This window comes from Ammospiza nelsoni, chromosome 1, assembly GCF_027579445.1.
Source record: "Ammospiza nelsoni isolate bAmmNel1 chromosome 1, bAmmNel1.pri, whole genome shotgun sequence".
In the NCBI taxonomy this organism is placed as follows: domain Eukaryota; kingdom Metazoa; phylum Chordata; class Aves; order Passeriformes; family Passerellidae; genus Ammospiza; species Ammospiza nelsoni.
The window spans coordinates 79,444,643-79,462,638 of record NC_080633.1 but is presented as its reverse complement, the minus strand read 5'-3'; the positions used below and the strand labels follow the sequence as shown (position 1 = coordinate 79,462,638).

General features: G+C 38.1%; 1 protein-coding gene across 1 annotated transcript in view; it reads left to right on the top strand.

Moving 5' to 3' along the window:
- The window catches only part of FBXL7 (F-box and leucine rich repeat protein 7), a 173,585-nt gene that overhangs the window by 34,214 nt on the left and 121,375 nt on the right, over nt 1-17,996 (top strand). The window contains exon 2 of the mRNA XM_059489210.1: nt 5,316-5,405. Coding sequence (XP_059345193.1) covers nt 5,316-5,405 — 90 coding nt within the window. The remainder of the gene's footprint in view (nt 1-5,315; nt 5,406-17,996) is intronic.

Sequence of the window (17,996 nt, the reverse complement as noted above, 5' to 3'; positions counted from 1 at the left end):
TTGTTACATTGGCACACATTTTAATTTGGAAAAAAGCAAGAGCAAGCTCAAGAGCCATATGCCTAAGATTTTAGGGCAGAAGGTCAACTGTGAATGGTCAAAGTGAATCTGTAAATGAACATACTTCATCCTGAAAGCAGTTCAGTGAGTAACAATGCTTGTAGGTAGGTAACTTCAGTGTTGAAATAGTGGTAGTTTGGTCAGCAGCTAAGAATTAGTAGATGGAAACCATTTTTATGACATATAATTTCCATTCGTACAATGTAAAGTTCAAGGAGAATGATTGTCCAAAGTGTGTAGTCCAACTTTTCTTGTACTTTGGATAAATGGATTGATATATTGCATCTTTAAAGGATGCTTTATATCCACAAAGCCTCAGTACTGCACTAGGCTGCTGATTTCCATGGGAATACTTGGAAACATACTGGGAGTCTGCAGTCTTTGGAGGGGCAGATTGTAAAGAGATACACTTGAGGTTTTAGTGACTTGGACCAGCATAATGTGTGTCATGGAAATAAGAGAAGGAAAAGAGATTTTTCTTTCCTCTTGAATGATCCCTGATGCTTTGAGGTTTGGATTAATTTTTTTTTTCTGGATCTCTTCTTGATGTGGTTGGCATGTATTTGATTTTAAAAGAACTTCTCTGACGATATAAAAGAGAAAGTAATGATCATCTGTAGGAAAACCATGCACATATGCACTTTTATTTTGAGAAGTTTAATTTGAATAATGTCATTTGGATAAGAATTGGTGGCTTAAGTAAACAAAATTTTCAGACTTTTTACATCAAAGTCATTGTAATATAACACTTATGGACAGTTAAAAAGATTAGTGGTTATTCTGGACTTAATTGTTTTCTGCTCTCTTTTCCTAAATGATTATTTTGTTTTTCTGTTTTGGCATTTTGTCTAATGTTACACTTCAGCATGGCAAGCAGTGGATTTGGGTGTACTATCCATTTAATTCCTGAGGTACCTGTCACTGCCTGCTGAAGAAAGACATCATCACATAAAAACTTGATGTCAAGAGAAGTACTGCTGTTACTTTCCAGGGTGACACAAAAGAAACAATGGTCAGGTCAACCTGTCTTTATGAGATCTTAGAGGGATGTGTAAAATATGGCTTGCAAATGCTCATAACACCAGAATCCAAGGCAAATGTGCTGCGTAAAAACCTAACAAAATTGTTCCAGAGTGAGTGAAGGAGACTCACTGCTGTTCAGACTAGGACAGGCTTTGCATATGTGGTTCCCAAAATAGTTTTTCAATGTCATACAGTTATAGACTGTGCTTTGCCATGGAAGTTTAAATTGCATTGATTCTGTCCTGACTTGCTTGGGATGTCTTTGATACTTGTCAGCAGTGAGTGTGATGGCAGAATCCAAAGTTTGCAAAACTGAAGATAGCAAGCACTTTATAAAACAAGCATAATTTTGTTGTCATTATAGGCATCTGTATGGTAAAAATAAAATTAAACACATGATTTTAATAGTCATGATTCAAAAAGAGACAAGGTAAATTTAATAAAGCTGTAGGGATACTAAGTGGAAAGATGTCTGTGGCTGAAAAACTTCTGTGGGCTACAAAGGCCTGAAGACAATGTTGAGAAGTATCTGTTATAATATATGCTTTCCTGATTCTAGCTTTATTTCCAGCAGGATCAAAATGTAATCTGCAGGAAATAGTGTACTAGGTTAGATAGCTGGAGTCTTGTTCCTACAACTATTGTAAGATTTTGGCACTAGCAGATGGAAAAAAAAATCCCTACTTTTGCTTCTTCAGAAGCAGGTCAGAGACATGATTTGAATTGCAACTGTGTGGCTGTGTGATTCTTTACAGGTGTTGTGAAGTACATGCTACCTTCACTCCCACTGTGAATTATGTTGTATTCTAGGAAAATGGATTTCTTCTATCATATCTACATACTACCATAGTGCAGTTTCCTTTCTTTTGGATTGCAGCTTCTGGTTTAGGAATAAAGAACTGTTGACTGTATGAAGGAAACTCTAGATCATTGCAAGTCATGTTAGGGAAGCTTTTGGCAGGCCTTTAATTTTTTTAAGCAGACGATCAAATACAGTCATTACTGCTGTAGTCTTTGCAATATTGCCCTCTGTTTGATCCTTCTGGTTGTCATTGCATTAGAACCCTTGTCAGGGTATATTTATGTGCAATGACTTTCTCAGTGCACTTTTTAAATTGGAGAGGAACTAGTCTCTGGAAACCAGTGCTATGCTGTGCTTTAACTTTTCCCTATAGCATTAGGGAAATCAGCAGTCTTTGGGTTTCTGTGATTCTAATATTCCATGTAATAGTTTAGGTTGGAAAAGACCCTTACTATCGAGTCCAACTGCGAACCCGGCGCTGCCAAGTCCATCACTAAACCGTGTCCCCAAACGCCACAGCTACATGTCTTTTAAATACCACCAGGGATGGTGACTCCTCCACTTCTCTGAGCAGCCTGTTCCAATGCCTGAACACCCTTTTAGTGCAGAAATTTTTTCCTAGTATGGAACCCAAACCTCCCCTGGCACAACTTGATGCCGTTTCCTCTTGTCTGTCGCTTCTTACTTGGGAGTAGAGGCCAACTATGATATCCAGGCTGAACAGCTGCTGCTCTCCTAGCCTTTCCTCTTTGGAGAATATTTAAATACTGTTATGTTTTAGCTTTGGCATGTGTACATGAGTCTGCAGTAGCCAAATCTAGCCTACTCAAAGCTTTGTGCACTGAGAAAAAACCAAAAGAAAAGATATATAGTGTCAGCTAGTCTATTTGAAACACATTGAAAATTACTAGAAAGTACATCCTTTCTCCTTATCTGAGTGGAGAGTTACAGTGTTGGCAATAAGGAAAAAGGCTAGTTTTGGGGCTCTATGCAGTCAGAGGAAACTCCATATAAAAATGCAATTACAGGCAGAACTGTATCAAACCAAAGCAACAACTATGTTTTGTTTGTTTTTTTTCCTTTCTCTTAATTTCTAGTTTTAAATTCTTGAAATGCATTAAAATATTTTAACGTTCAAGTAGATTTAAATGATAAATATCTACATTTACATCAGGCATTTCACAATTTCTACAGAAGTGTGCAATTTTAAATATGTTGCTACGATGTGTACTGACAGTAGCTTACAGTGGGTAAAACATTTTGGTTATGCTCTTTGAGGTGGGCTTGTATTTGGGGTAAATGGAACTGCTATTGTTAATGGGGAGCCTGGGAAGAATTCACTTTGTGAAAACAGCCCATTGCAGATATGACCATCTTGCAACTCTGCTGTTATTTGGTTTCACTGACTTCCTTTCCCTCTTCCCTCCCCCCAAAAAGATAAATTCTCTTTTAGAGGAAATCCTGTTTATTTGCTTTGAGGAAATAATTTTTCCAGTTGCTCTGTTTAGTTTTGTTTTCTTTCTATGAATCTGTTGAGGAGTGCTGATACCCCTTAGAATTTTATTTTCTGCCTCTGTAGTTAGAGTTTTTGATATATCAGGAGTTGCTGGTAGTGGCAATACCACCTAAATGCCTTTCAGTACCTGTCAGTAGTGATTTGATTCTCAGCTGCTGCAGGTGTTTCTTGTTCTTTGGCCTCTTCTTGGGACAGAGCATTTAACAAGTACCCTTCCCTTTTATCTTCTGCCTTTCTTCTACCACAAACCTTGTTGCCTTAGTTATGGAGTTATTTTGGGGCAGTAATTTCTATAAAGACCACAGTCTATTACTCCAACTCGTCACAGCTTGAGAACAATTGAAGATATTCTGGAAGTGCTGCTTCTTGGTTTTGCTTAACTTCTTAAAGGAATGTGAAAAGCAATTAGTGAATCACTGAAAATACACTTTTTTCTTTCTCTTCACCCTGCCCAGCTACTAGCTTTAGCCATTTATTTTTTTATCTTCTTCTGGCCATTTTAATATCCTTTCACTCCAGTTAAATTCAAAATCATCTCTCAAATGGAAGCATGTTAATTTAAGCAACTTTCTGTGGAGGATGATTCTCTAGGGCTGGCTGACAGATTAGGTGGCAGTACCTTGGTTGTGAAACAACCTACATTTGCACATTCTCCAGTTGTTTCCCATTAAAACTTAAATCCTTGTTCTGTTGTGGCACCTTTAAAAAGCAGACCTCTCCCTTACATCTAAATGTTATGAAAACCAGGCATACTGTAACCCAGAACCCCAAGGCATGCTTGATTGAAATAACAGATCAGAAAAGTCTCTTGCTAACGTTCCTGTGATTATGGGTTTACTCAAGTGACAGAAACTTGGTGTCAGCTAGCTTTCTGCATACAGATTAATTTTGGTCAAAACAAACAAATAGGTCTTAAAGGCTTCAGTGATGCAGTGTTTTTGGGGATAGGTAACTTCTTAAAATGTAACAGTATTCACTGCATTTCCTCTCTCTAGAATTATCCCACTTATTGCTCTTTGGGTGGTTGGTCTGGTTCCTGCTGCAGAGTAGTGCAGTATTCCCTGCTAGTAATTACTGAGATTGAGTAGAATGAGTGAAGGGAAACAGGAGTGACTCCTTCTTAGATCCTCACAGGAAAACAAAAAGACAGCTTTGGTTTAGCCAACTCTGTTCTTCTGTAGTATCTATACAGGTTAGTTTTTAATATGCATTTGGATTTCTTTTGTTTGCAACTTGTATCTAGAATTTGACATCCTGCAAATATGTCTGAAGACAGTGATATAGGAAATTCAGGAAAAGCTTTTAAGAGAGAAAAATAAGAGAAGAAACATCCATAGGTTATGATTTACAGTTAAAACCTCTCCACCATTAGTGAGAAGTTAATTTTGAAATGGTGTATTACATCATGCAGTGAGTATGGTGAAGGAGAAAACAGATACCTTGCTTTCATTTTCACGTGACCAAATGACTTGAATACATGATGTGAACACATAAGACAGAAATCTAAACTCATTTAACATATTTTGAATGTAACCATTTTTCTTGATCTGTGTTAGAGGTATTTGAATGAGTAAAGTGAACATTTAAGTTCCCCTAATGTTTTTAATCACAAACATTTAATTTTCAGCAGAGCTTAGCAAATATGTACTTTATGAGAGGCCCTGTGGCATAGGAGACTATTTGCAGCCTCAATACACGTAAAGATGCACATGCTAGAAGTTACAGTGCAGTGAATTCCTATTCTGGTGTGTACAAAATGAACATCAGCTGCTTTAAACCTAGTTTAAGGCTTCCTGGAGTTGTTCCAGGTTCAGATATTGAAGGTCTTTCTATTTCAAAGTTTGAACTCATGTTTTTGTTCTCTCTCCCCTCCTCCCCCCATCCCTCCCTTTCCACCTCCTTCTCCTTTTGCAGGCAAGGGCAGCTCAAGCATCTCATCCGACGTGAGTTCAAGTACAGATCACACACCCACCAAAGCCCAGAAGAATGCAGCTACCAGTGAAGGTAGGCAGCTGGTACTCATTACCCAGGTCAGGCCCCCCAGCAGAATCCTAGCAGTTTTCAGAAGAAGAAACTCTCCTCCCCACTCCTTCTGTGTAGAGTAGCATTGGTCTGCTAGAAATCCCAAAGCCATTCTTCCTTCAAACAGTTTTCACTTCTGCCTGTGGTAGTTTCTGATTTGAATTTGTGACAAAGGATTTAAGTACTTCTGCAGAACCCAAACGTAAAGAGTTAGGAGTAATTTTGTAGGCTACTTTTTCAGCAAAGGCCTTTATACTTAAGATTTTATGTGACATTATTTTGCAGTTATATGTGAAGGATGTGTTTGATGGAAGCTTTTTGACATACAATTTAGGTCAAATATCAGTCATAATTCTTTTTGTATTGTAAACACCATGAAAATATGAGTTGTTTGAGAAAATATTTTCAAAGGTATAGCTGTGGGCATGCTGACCTGACAGATTTAATTAGGTCAGTACACCTCACCTCAATTACTGGAGTATGTCATCACTGAGGGCTGGACTTTTGATGTCCAGGGGAAGGAGGTGTCATGTCTGTCAGTATCAGTACAATGTTGTGCTAACTGGTCTATGAACAGAAAAATGCTGATTGTTCCCTTCTGACTTGTTACATGTGAGTAGGTGTGCCCTGTTAAATGTAAGTCTACTTGCCCTAGTTTTTATAATTGTGTCTTTTAAGGCTGAGAGGAAATAACTATATATAATTTATTGATGTAAGCCATAAGGCTTTGTAAAAATTGTATATTTATATGCCTTAACTAGTATTTCTGTTTAACTGTCATAATGATTTGGTTTTACTTGGTGGTAATTGAGTTATAATTCTGATTTCTTACATTTCTGTCACTACAAATTAAGTTACAAGCTCTGATTGCTCTCAGTTTAGTTTTATTTCTTATGGTTAAAGGAAATCGGTCTTTTGAATAGTTCTGGTGTGGTAAGTCTGACTATGGGCGTAGAATCTGTTCAGTAAAAGCAGTTCATGTAAGTAATAAATGACCACATAAATCACAAGAGTTCTGATGTTGTGCATGCATAATCCCATACCAGGAATGAATATCTGGCACTTATGAATCATAAGAAATACTGGTTTAGAATCTGTGCTTTTTAGTCCAGCCAGTAAATTTAACAACAAACAAATAAATGGGTAATCATAAGTTGAATAGTAGACATCATGTTTCTTTAAACCTTAGATTCAAAAGTTTTGAGGGATCTGAAAGAGGTGAATTACCAGGACACAAAAAAAAATTTAGGAAATGTATTCTCTTTATGACAGCCAAGAATGAAAAAGAAAAGAAATCACAAAAGAATCGTGGAAACTCTGAAGTCAGTACTTAATAATTGCTCTGAGTTTCTTTTCTACTTCAGTCTATAAAGCATTTTTTTTCCTTGGATTCAAATAAGATAGTGCAAAATAATCCTGTACTAATCTCTATGATTTCTGTTCTTAATTTAGCTCTTTATTGAGCCAGTGAATACAAATGTTGACCTTGAAATCTTCACCTCTAGTTTGCAGCTGATTAATTCATTAGCAAGGGAGGCTTAAATGCAGGCCAACAGTTGCTGTAGTAAAATTGTTTTTATAAGTTCACATGCACAATCAGAGTTCAGAGCAGTGTAACTGTGCATTCTATACTTGGAGGCAGTTTCAGTTGTCAGCCTAATTTTTCTGTGCCCTGGAACAGTGTGATTTGACAAATACTTATTTTGAAAACAGATTTGGAGGTAGCTTCTTCCTCAGCCTGTGCTATTACTACTTTCTTACCATTTCTTTCTCCTGAAGAATTACTAATGTAGACCAGTTGAATAGAAATTACCTTAATGAGGACTGCTGCACAATCTGGCAGATATTTTGAATGTCATAACCAGGGAGCATAAGAATTCTTTGAAGGCAAGTGAGACGAGAGATATAGAAGTAGCTGGAGCAAAACAGGCAGTGTTGAAACTGGTGCTATTACTGAAGGCACATTTTTATCAACTTCTGTGCCTGGAGTTTTTACTAATGCTGCCTCTTTTCCCCATGAACAATAGAACATACACTGAAGGAGGATTCAGCTGGTAATAAAGACTCATACCTTCCACAAGATGACTTGAGTTCTGTTCTTACAGAATGCTGAATGTTTTTGAACCGTTCATTTCCAGAGTAATGCCTAGGGGTCAGCTAAGAACAGGAGTCTGATGGTGTTAGGTGCTGTACAAGCAGTCACACTTACATCTTTTGGAGTGGTTGCATAACATTTTTTAAACTTTTAGTTAAATTTACCTAGTCCACTGTAGTATTTGCTTGCCATGGTACAATAGTGTCTGCCCAGCACAGTATGTGTAGCTTTATTTTCGCTGGAGGTTGTTTACTGCAGGCACAGAATGGTCCAATTCTGCCTATGTTGTAAATTCACAGTACTGTGTGTTGGTCTGTGAAGAAGCCATATGTTGTGTGGAGAGCTGTAAGCAGCCAGGTTTGGTGTGGGAAGGATGAGGAATCATTGCAGGTGAACTCTTCTTCAGCTTCATTGCCATGGGACATGATCCTGAGTGAGCAAGTGGCAGACACCTTCTTTGCATCCTCTGAATTTCTGTTGCCAGCTGCTTTCCTGAGCGCCCAGCTCTGTGAAGAACACAATGTTTGTTTGGGGCTGAAGGCCTTTCACAGCTTCTGCTTTCCAGCTTTTTAAACAGACCAAATTCTTTCCAGTTCTGCTCAGCTTGTCTTCTGTTTCTTTAAGACAGGTGACTTGTGACAACACTTGTTGAAGCTGAATCAATGGAATGAATGCCTTAAAACAACTAGAAAGGAAATTTGTGGGAATGATCCGTCTTATCTCTGGTAGTGTATAGCAGAGAAGCAGTCATGTAAACTACTACTTAGGCAGCTACATATTCCCAAGAATTGCAAAAAGATGTCAAGCAGGACTGGTGTTTGGAAGAGCAGACCACCTCAGGAGGTATCTGACAGCAGGTGTTGTCTTTCCATCAGCTTAAGCAATCAACCACACTCTTCATCCTGATGACTGCAACCACATTATCTGTCAAGTTTCAGAGCTCTGATGTTTCTCTACAGAATGGGTACCAGAAATAGGTAACAAGATGCTTGAAATGGCTTTTGTTGTTCCACTCCTAGATATTAATTTAAGGCAACATCATTTAACTCTCTTGAGGGGCATGGGTGGTGCAGTTAGGGCCAAAATAATGGTACCCTCCCTCACACTGCGGATTTAGAGCATCTGTAGGGCATCTGTTGTGGAATATTTTATGTCTCAAAGAGATAAAATGTTGGCCATGCTATTGAGTGTGTCTGGGTGAAGGGCACATCTTCCCCAGACCAGGACAATGTGTGCTGGTATCCTTAGCTAAACAAGCTTCACTCAGTGATGCATCAGAGAGGTAACCATTATTCTGTTTTTGTGGCATAGAGGAAAGCAGACAGTTCCTGGCAGACTGTGCAGCTTCCTAAATTCAGGCTTTGACATACCAGTTATGCACTTGAGAGGAATGGAGAGGTGCTGAAACTGGAGTCCAGTGGCTCTCATTTTGTGTATTTGAGTGAAGGGAAGGTGGCAAAACCCTGATGTCTGGTCCTCTGTGTAAATCACAGGCTGGAGGGACCTGTTGGTTTGGCTCAGAAGAAAGCCTGGTAGCCTGTGGGTGTGCATGCACACTGATGCCTCCACACTGTCTCCTGAGGATGCAGTTTCCTTCAGCTTTGAATATACACTGCCTTTAACTTCCTTTCCAGTCTCAGACATTGTCTGCAATTCTTTACCCTATCAATCAATTGCAGTTGGAAACATGAGAATGCATGAGTTTTTACTACCCCCCATTGCTCTCTGGCAAGTGAGAGACTAAACGGATTTTTGTGGGCCATTTAAATGCAATTTGCTAGACATAGTCTCAGCTGGAATATTATTGTCTGAAACTTGATTTAGAAGATTAGACTGAATGACTGTTTTTGTATGGGCTTACCTTGATCAGGGAGTTTTCTTCCAACTTACCTGCAAAGCGTGGAATGTTATGCACACTTTGTATTAACTTGACTGACTGTTTTTCAAATAAAAAAATCAATACTGTTTGGACTTCATGTATAGCACTCTTAAGATGTAATCCAGAGGCAGCTTTAAATTGAGTATGTATGAGCTCAGTGTAGAAGTTCTAATTTATTTCTCAGTTTCTGTAAAATCAAATTGAAGGATTAGGTCTGAAGTAGAACACTATTTTAGCAGAAGGGCTCAGTGCTGAAGTACCTCTGAATATATCCCATTGATTCATAGTATTTTGAGTTTTGCAAAAACATGGGGAAGCCAGCTGCTGTATTTTGAAGTTCAATTTTTATCTGCTTTTAGTTGACTTCTAGGGACCTTCAAAACGAAGTATTTTACTTTGTTTCTCTTTTTGCAGTACTCTGACAATTCTAGAGTACATTGCAATGTATGTTTATGGTGGAGATCAAATGAATTTGTTTTGGCAGTAGCTGTTTTTATGCATCTGCAGTTTAGGTGTGTACAAGAAGAGCCCTCCCTTTCATTGCTGTATCCTCCTTCCTGTTTTATTTGGGTTTTGTAGTGTTTCTGCTGGACTTGACAGTGCTGGGTTTACAGTTGAACTTAATGATCTCAAGGGTCCTTCTAACCTAAATTATTCAGTGACTCTCAGAGCAGCAGGGCCTATAGCATGGTGGGAACAATTGCATTCATTAGAAGTAATTCCCTCCATTAAACCGTCTTGGCGGGGGGCAACTGAGTGAAAATGTAGCCCTTTGCAAACATGTAATGCTTTAATTACTCATGTAAAAGTTCTACTGTACCCTGTGAAAGATGATGGCTCAGTTGATCAGGCTGTGTTTGGGGCCATTGGCCATCCTTTTTTTGTGGGACCTGGCCGCTGAAGCTTTTCTATAGAAAACCTTTTCCAGAAGAAAATTGACCTCAATATCAGAAAACATTTATCACTGCTCTACATGGGACTATATTAAGTGACATTTCTTGAACACAAATTTATTTGGGTTGCGTGCCTCTCATTTCACCTTACAAGTGAGGGAACAAAGTAGTTGTTATAGGATACTTTCTGGGAGGCTGTAATTAGTTTAATTTCTTTTGGCTTCATAATGACATTCTTTTGGATCTCTGAGTAATTATTAATCTATTCAATGAATTTAAGAGGAGAAGTTCTTGCATTGTGGACTGTGGTGGACAGTATCAAAAAATTTGGGAAGATGGAACAGGTTTGTCGCTATGGAATGCTCTATCAGTTCCTGATAGAGAATCAGCTCAAACTGAGATTTAGGTGAGTGCAATCTGATATTTTTTTAAGGGGATATAAAACCTCAGAGAACCAGTTTGCAAATAGACATCCTCACTGTATATTAAGGTTTTCATAAATAGGTAGGTAGCTCTGTTTGGTATATCAGACTTCCACTAAAGCTTTTGAGTTGTTTGTGTACCTTTTTGAGACACTGAGCTACGTGTTGTGGCAAGACTTTTGCTGAAAAGAGATGTAGTTTTTAACTCAGATTTTCTTGATCCCTTTGGGAGAAAGAGCTCTTTACCTGTTAAGAAATATTTTCCCACTTTGGTTCTTTACCATTTTTCTTTTCATTTTCTCTTTAACATTAGAAGGTTATTAACCCAGTATCAGAAATGAAAACCTTTAAATGTTCTTTCTGGATGAATGCGAATATATGCATAATTCCTATTCTTTTGATGGCAGTTTTCTTCCTTTTCATATCTTTGCATTCTTTTCAGCCTCTTGGTGGGTATTTGGGCTCTTGGTTCTACTACTGAAGTTCTGTCAAAGCAGGCTTTCTGTACACCACAGTGTGTCAGAAGTTGATATCAATGCCTGAATTTGCCCCTGCTTGCTTGGAACTGGGCAGAGGTTCAGTTGGCTTTGGGTGAGCTGTGGCTGTTTTGAGTTGGTAGTGAAACTGGAGACTAGGTAAGTTTCCTGGGGTTTTGTGTTACTTTTCTAGCAGGGGAGTTTTCTAGAGAAGCGAAATGTTATATTGCAGAATGTGCCAAAACAGAATAATTTCAAGCTGAAAGGATTGAGGAGGAGTAAGAGGGGGCTGAGAGGCATGACAGCTTATAAATCCAAAACTGTAAACAGTTTGGCCGAATAAACAGAGCTCACTATTTAAATTGCTCTAACCAACATATCTGAATGCATACACAAATATAATCACCTCAAGCAGTGTGTGAAGGTACAAATTAGTATAGAGCTTTCTCTTAAGCTGTTTTTTTGTACTTAACCACATCTTGATATGCTTTTGCTATCTAATAGGCAGTATTCCTGCGGAACTGTTCTGCTAATTACAACAATACCATTACAATCAGCATTTAAATTTGGGTTCATATACAAGGCAAAAGTAGCTGAGACATTGGCAAGGTTAAACCTGCAAATTGAAACCTTACGTTATTCTGGCTAATTTGTACTGAAATGCTATAGCCAAATGTTTAAAACTTGCCCAAACAATACCAAGAACAAATTGGAAAGGTACATCAAACTGCAGTCTTATTTGATCTGCTGCCTGAAATGTGAGACCCACCAGAGCAAATGCACTTACCAGTACAGTTAAAGAGAAGTTATCCCAATTTAAAAACCTGGCATTAGCTTTTCCAAGTGAGGTCTGATGCTTGGTAGGAGTGATTGCAGTTTATTCAATTACCTGTAAATCTGATTCTAAGGAATCCAAGATCTCAAATATAATTCTTTAGGTAAAATACCATACCAAACTACTTAAATACTGTTATCACAGGGAGGTTCTGACACTTAACTGTTTGTCCTGTTATTGCGTATGATAGCTGTCTAAAGTAGTTTCCTTCTCTGAAAAGTAAAGTCATCTCAAAGGATATGAAGAATGCTCACCATTTGTTAGTCAAAACCCCATCTTTCTTGAATGCTAGATTGTCTCCTAAGACTTCTTGAAGAATATATGCAACCTGATAATGCATATTTAAATATGTCAGGTTTATCCATTTTTTGGAATTTATGAACTGAGACGAGCAACTTGCTTCAGATTAGTTCTAGTTCTTGATTGAAATAATGAAATAAAATTGGAACAGCAAATTCTTTGACTATAACTTCACAATCCATGTTAAAATGCTGTAGTTTAAATTTATTGCACAAAATCTCCTGCCTTATGTTTCAATATCTTATCTTTTAATGTCAGTTTGTCGAATGACTGTGTACTTTTTAAGGCTGATACCACCAACAGTGCCAAAACTAGCAGCATGCTTGAGAAATATCTGCTTGGAGTTGCTGAGCCATTCTGTACTCCTCTTCTGGCTTATTGTACCATAGTTCCTGCTACTGTGTCTTTCTCAAGGTTGGCATCTCCTCAATTCTGTCCTTAAGAAGTATCGGCTGATGAAAATGGCAGTTCAAGAGTGGATAATGATAATTCCTCTGCTCCTGTTAATTCTGACTGCTGAATCATCTTTGGTTTAGGCAGTTACATGAGACTAGGCTGGAAGTATAAGGAGAAGTTGTGAACATGAATATAATTGGATGATTTGCCTTTTATGTGTTCCTCTAGCCTTAATCAGCCGCACCTGAACATAGAACTTGTGGTGTGCCTGGTCACTAACTGACCATTGCAATACTTCTTTCCTCTTTAGGGATAGTTTTCATCTTGAGCTGTGATGTTAGATTTGGGAATTTGTAACTCTTGAACCTCAAAGTAAATTTTTTGTATTAACAGTTAAAATAAAAGGGGTTTTTTGCCTTTTTTTTTTTTTTTTTTTTTTTTTTTTTTTTTTTGTATAGAGAAAAACAAGTGCCAGTAGCAGCATGTCATCTACACTGGGCTAGGAGGTTTTTACTTCCTTACTCTGTCCTCTTGGGTGTACACAGGTTTGCCAGAAGGCAGGCAGGGTCTCTTTAGACATGCATTGTAAATGGTTTTTTGCAAGATCCTGCAGTCAATTTAGATCTGCTAGTTTGAGTTACCTTCCCAAAAAGTGAAGTATGGAGACTTTTCATAGGCATGTCACCTCCTTGTGGCATGTTGGTGCTGCCTTGGAGGTGTGAATGTGTGCGTGGGAAGAAGCTTGATGGCTTTACTGGATGGCTGTAATCTGGCATGCTGCTTGCAGTGACTTGAATACATCATATATCTCCATTGTAAATTTTTATCACAGTTATCATCAACATGTTTTGGGGTTTACCAGTGCCTAATCTAATCTATAGTGCTTTTAGTTTTATAAAGTATAGTTTTCCCATTTCCATCCTGTATATCAAAGAGAGTGAAATTTTACAGCAGTGTGAAGTATTCATTGTTTGTGGGAAGTTTTTAACCTTGTTCATTGTAGGTAAATAATGCTGTGTGGGAATTTCTGAAAGACAAACCATAAGAAATCTCATGGGACCAGTTTTGTTCAATATTTTTATTGACGATATGGATGAGGGCTTAGAGTCTTTTATTAGTAGTTTCGCTGATGATACCAAATTGGGTATGAGTGTAGATCAACTAGAGGGGTGTAGGGCTCTCCAGAGAGACTTGGAACGGCTGGACAAATGGACAGAATCAAATGGGATGAACTTCAATAAGTCCAAGTATTATTATGGCACTTCGGCCATAATAATCCCCTGTACCGATACAAGCTGGGGATGGAGTGGCTGGATAGTGCCCAGGTGGAAAGGGACCTGGGGGTGCTGGTTGACAGTCGATTGAATATGAGCCAGCAATGTGCCCAGGTAGCCAAGAGGGCCAATGCCATCCTGGCCAGTATCAGAAATGGTATGGCCAGAAGGAACAGAGAGGTCATTCTTCCCCTGTACTCGGCACTGGTGAGGCCTCACTTGGAGTACTGTATCCAGTTCTGGGCCCCTCACTTTAGGAGGGACATCGAGTTACTTGAGCGTGTCCAGAGGAGAGCAACGAAACTAATAAGGGGCTTGGAGCACAAGCCATATGAAGAGCGACTGAGGGAGCTGGGGTTGTTCAGCCTGGAGAAAAGGAGACTCAGGCGTGACCTCATCACTCTCTACAACTTCCTGAAGGGTGGCTGTGGTGAGCTGGGGGTCGGCCTCTTTCTCCAGGCGACAACGGATAGAACAAGAGGACACAGTCTCAAGTTGCGTCAAGCTAGATGTAAGTTAGAAGTAAGAAGGAAATACTTCACAGAAAGAGTGGTCAGAAACTGGAATCATTTACCCAGTGAGGTGGTGGAGTCATCATCCCTTGAAGAATTTAAAAAAAGACTGGATGTGGCACTTGCTGCCATGATCTAGCTGAACAGTTAGAACATCGGCTGGACTAGATGATCTTATAGGTCTCTTCCAGTCTTGAAAATTCTGTGATTCTGTGATATGGGCAGTAGGAGCAAATTCTTTTCTCCAGCTGTGATGCTTGCTTGACATGAATATTTATATGTCCATGTGGGCATAGGTAAACATTGATTATTTCTTTGTTTATTTGATACACCCACATTCCCCACCTCCATCCCATAAGATAAACATTTGTAAGCCTTGTCAGGTAGGGTTTGAGCTCCCATTTGAGCAATAAAAACTTAACTGTGGCACTCAGAAGTTCAGTAACTGTTCACTATTCAGAGCAGTCATTTACCTTGGTCCAGTAAAGACTTCTGTGGTAGTTTTCCTTAAAGAACGGGCACACGTATAGTCTAAATGATAAAATTATAATTGGACTGTATTTTGTGAGCTCAATCTTGTAAAACTATTGACCCTTCTTTATTGTGCACTGGAATAAACCATTAGGTTGAACTCTGCTTTCTGAAAATGCTCTCTTTTTTTCTGCCTTTAAAAATAAGACTTTAGTAACTTCTTGAAATCTGAGGCAAAATTGCATCTCAATCTGGTTTTAGCTGTGAGTGTATTTTCCCTTTGCTGTTCCTGTAGAGTTAACTTTCTCAAATTTCTTTTAATGCCCTTGTACCTCAGATTCAGTTATATAATGGATTTTCTGTCCAGCCTTGAGTTTGTCTTTTGAAAGCTTTTGCAATGTAAAACATGCGAAGCTGATGAAGAAGCTGTTGTGCCTGGTTTTAATGGGAGACTATTCTGGACCTGGCTAAAAATCACAATATTCTGAATATGCTTTGTTGTGTTCCAGTAAAAAAATCTGACATCGGTAGGTATCAGTTGGCACTGTTAATTTGGCAGACTATTTAACAAATTTGGTTTTGGAAAAGAAAAAGCTATCAAGGAATATTTATTTTTCTTTCTTCTGAAATGGCATTAGATGAATGATAAATCTGCTTCTATCCATCCATGTTTCGTGGAGATCGCTTCTGCCACTGTCTAATTAACTGTGTAGCATTTTGTGGAACGTGAATGTTTGCTGGACTATGTTGAGAATGTCGCTCCCAATGAAAGTGTATCCAGTTCAAAATAGCAGTACAGCCATTCAGTCATGGGTTCAGATTTCACCGGTCATATAAAGTAGCTACGTGGAATGAAGGATAATTAGTATCTTCTCACCTTGATGTGTTAATGCTTTCACATATTTTTAATTCTGTTTAGAATGTGTGATTGTATATGGGAAAAAAACCCCAAAACTCAAAATGATACACAAAATAGCCCCCACCTACTATGTTGTTTTTTTTTTTTTGTTGCTGAAACAGTACTTGTTGTTTTTAAAATATTGTTTATAAGGAGAAGACTCTGAATGTTCTGAAACAAACATGAGATTTGGTTGTGAGAAACTATGTCATGATTTTTAATAGATGTCTATTTTCAATTAGCTGGCAAATGCTGTGAGCAGAAAAAACAAGGCTCAGAACTGATGTAATTTATCTCATGTCCTGATTTCTCTTATTGGTTATTCTAGTTTTGATATGAACAGATCCCTAAAGCAAAGACTGGGGTAACCTCTTCAATTTGATATCAAGTTAATTCCCAGACTATTAGAATAACTTATTATCCTTCATTTTTGCTTTAACTCAGAACTGTACTTGCTTCAATGCTGCTTAAATTTCAAACCTGCAAATTTCACAGACATCAGAACATGAAATATTAGATCAGCTCCATATATATCCTTGTCCAAAAGAAAGTCTTTTCTCACGTATGTTGGAAATAAGATAAGTGTAGAAGGACAATATACCATGAACTGTTGAACATCTCCTGATTCTAAATTGAAGCAACTGTGTTTAAATCTGTGATGTTCCGTACTGTTTTTGATGGAAGAATAATAAAACCCTAACTAAGCAAAAACTTAATTTGCCTAATAGGAGAAAAAAGGAATGTAGCTGGAACTGCGAAGAGTAAAACTTGGTAAAAGAAACTGAAAAACAGTATCTGCAAAATCATAAAAAAAATATGGTATGAGTGACCAAACCTTTGTATTCTACTGTCTGTTGCTCAATATGATATATTATGCTTATAAAGTTAGTAGGTGTAGATACTGCAGAAAAGATAAAGTGTTTCCTTTGGGCCCCTTTGTGGAAATTGTGATGTTTTGCTTGAATGGTTAGCCAGTGCATGCCAGAGAAACAAGCATTTTGTAGTAGATGGTTTAGTTAACAGCAAATGTAATCACAGTGAATCTTTGGAATCTGATGCTACTTGTGTAACCAGATAGACTTCCTTAATCCAAAAGATTAATCATAAAATCTATGTAAAAGTTAATGATGTTTATTTTGGGATTGTGAGTGTGGTTCTAAAAAATAGTTGACATACCATTCTGAAAATGTTGTTTATTGTCTTGAATTGAATTATACTTTTACGCTAAATTCAAGAGTGTGTCTAATTTCAAGTCCTAAGAGAGGCCATATTTCTTTAAGTTTTAAAGGAGTTCAGTTCACTTCTGAGCTTCACTGAACCTATGGATATGTCCCATCAAGAAGCTGCCCATCAAAACCAGCTTGAGCTGTTCTTAAAAAGACTCACTCTGGAATAGTGAGATAAACTGGAGCTAGTGATCAATCATTACACAAGCCCTCTATGAAAAGAAAATAGTTCAAACTTAAATGAAAATCTGAGGCATGTTTCTCAGCTCCTTTTAATCTGAGGACAAGATCATCTTTGGTATTAAATGCATGGCTGTCAATGGTGCTGGTCTCCATTTATGTTCTGATACAATTCTCTGTTGCAAGAAAAGTGTGTGTATTTTAGGCACTAGGGTGCTATTTATGTGTTGGAGGGTTATTTATTTTTGTTTGTTTCATTTACTAGTGTCCAGGAAACTAAATTCAAGATTTGGATGAGCTTCAACTCTTCCCATCTGTGTGTGTATTGGAATTTTCAAGAAATTTGGCATGGGAGGATGCTAAACTGCAAACACATCGTCGGTCCTCACCTCATTAACACTGTACTGCAGTAGTTTGTGGTGTGTGCCTGTTTACTCAAAAGCTGGAAAGGTTTTGTTGCCTTGGTTGTTTCTTGAAAATTAAACAAGTAACATCAATTTTGTTCTGACTTTGAGTATTTTTTAATGCTAATGTGGTTCAAATATCAATGGAAAAAATTTGCTTCTCCTTGGACTGTGCTCTTTTTAATTCTGACCCAGTTTTGTGGGCAAGCTTTGTGATCTGGTAATGGTGTATTCAGATCAGAATTAGGTCTTCTAATGGGCTTGGAAGTGTTTATGCTCCTGTGCTGTTTTATTGACATGCTGGCTTTGAGT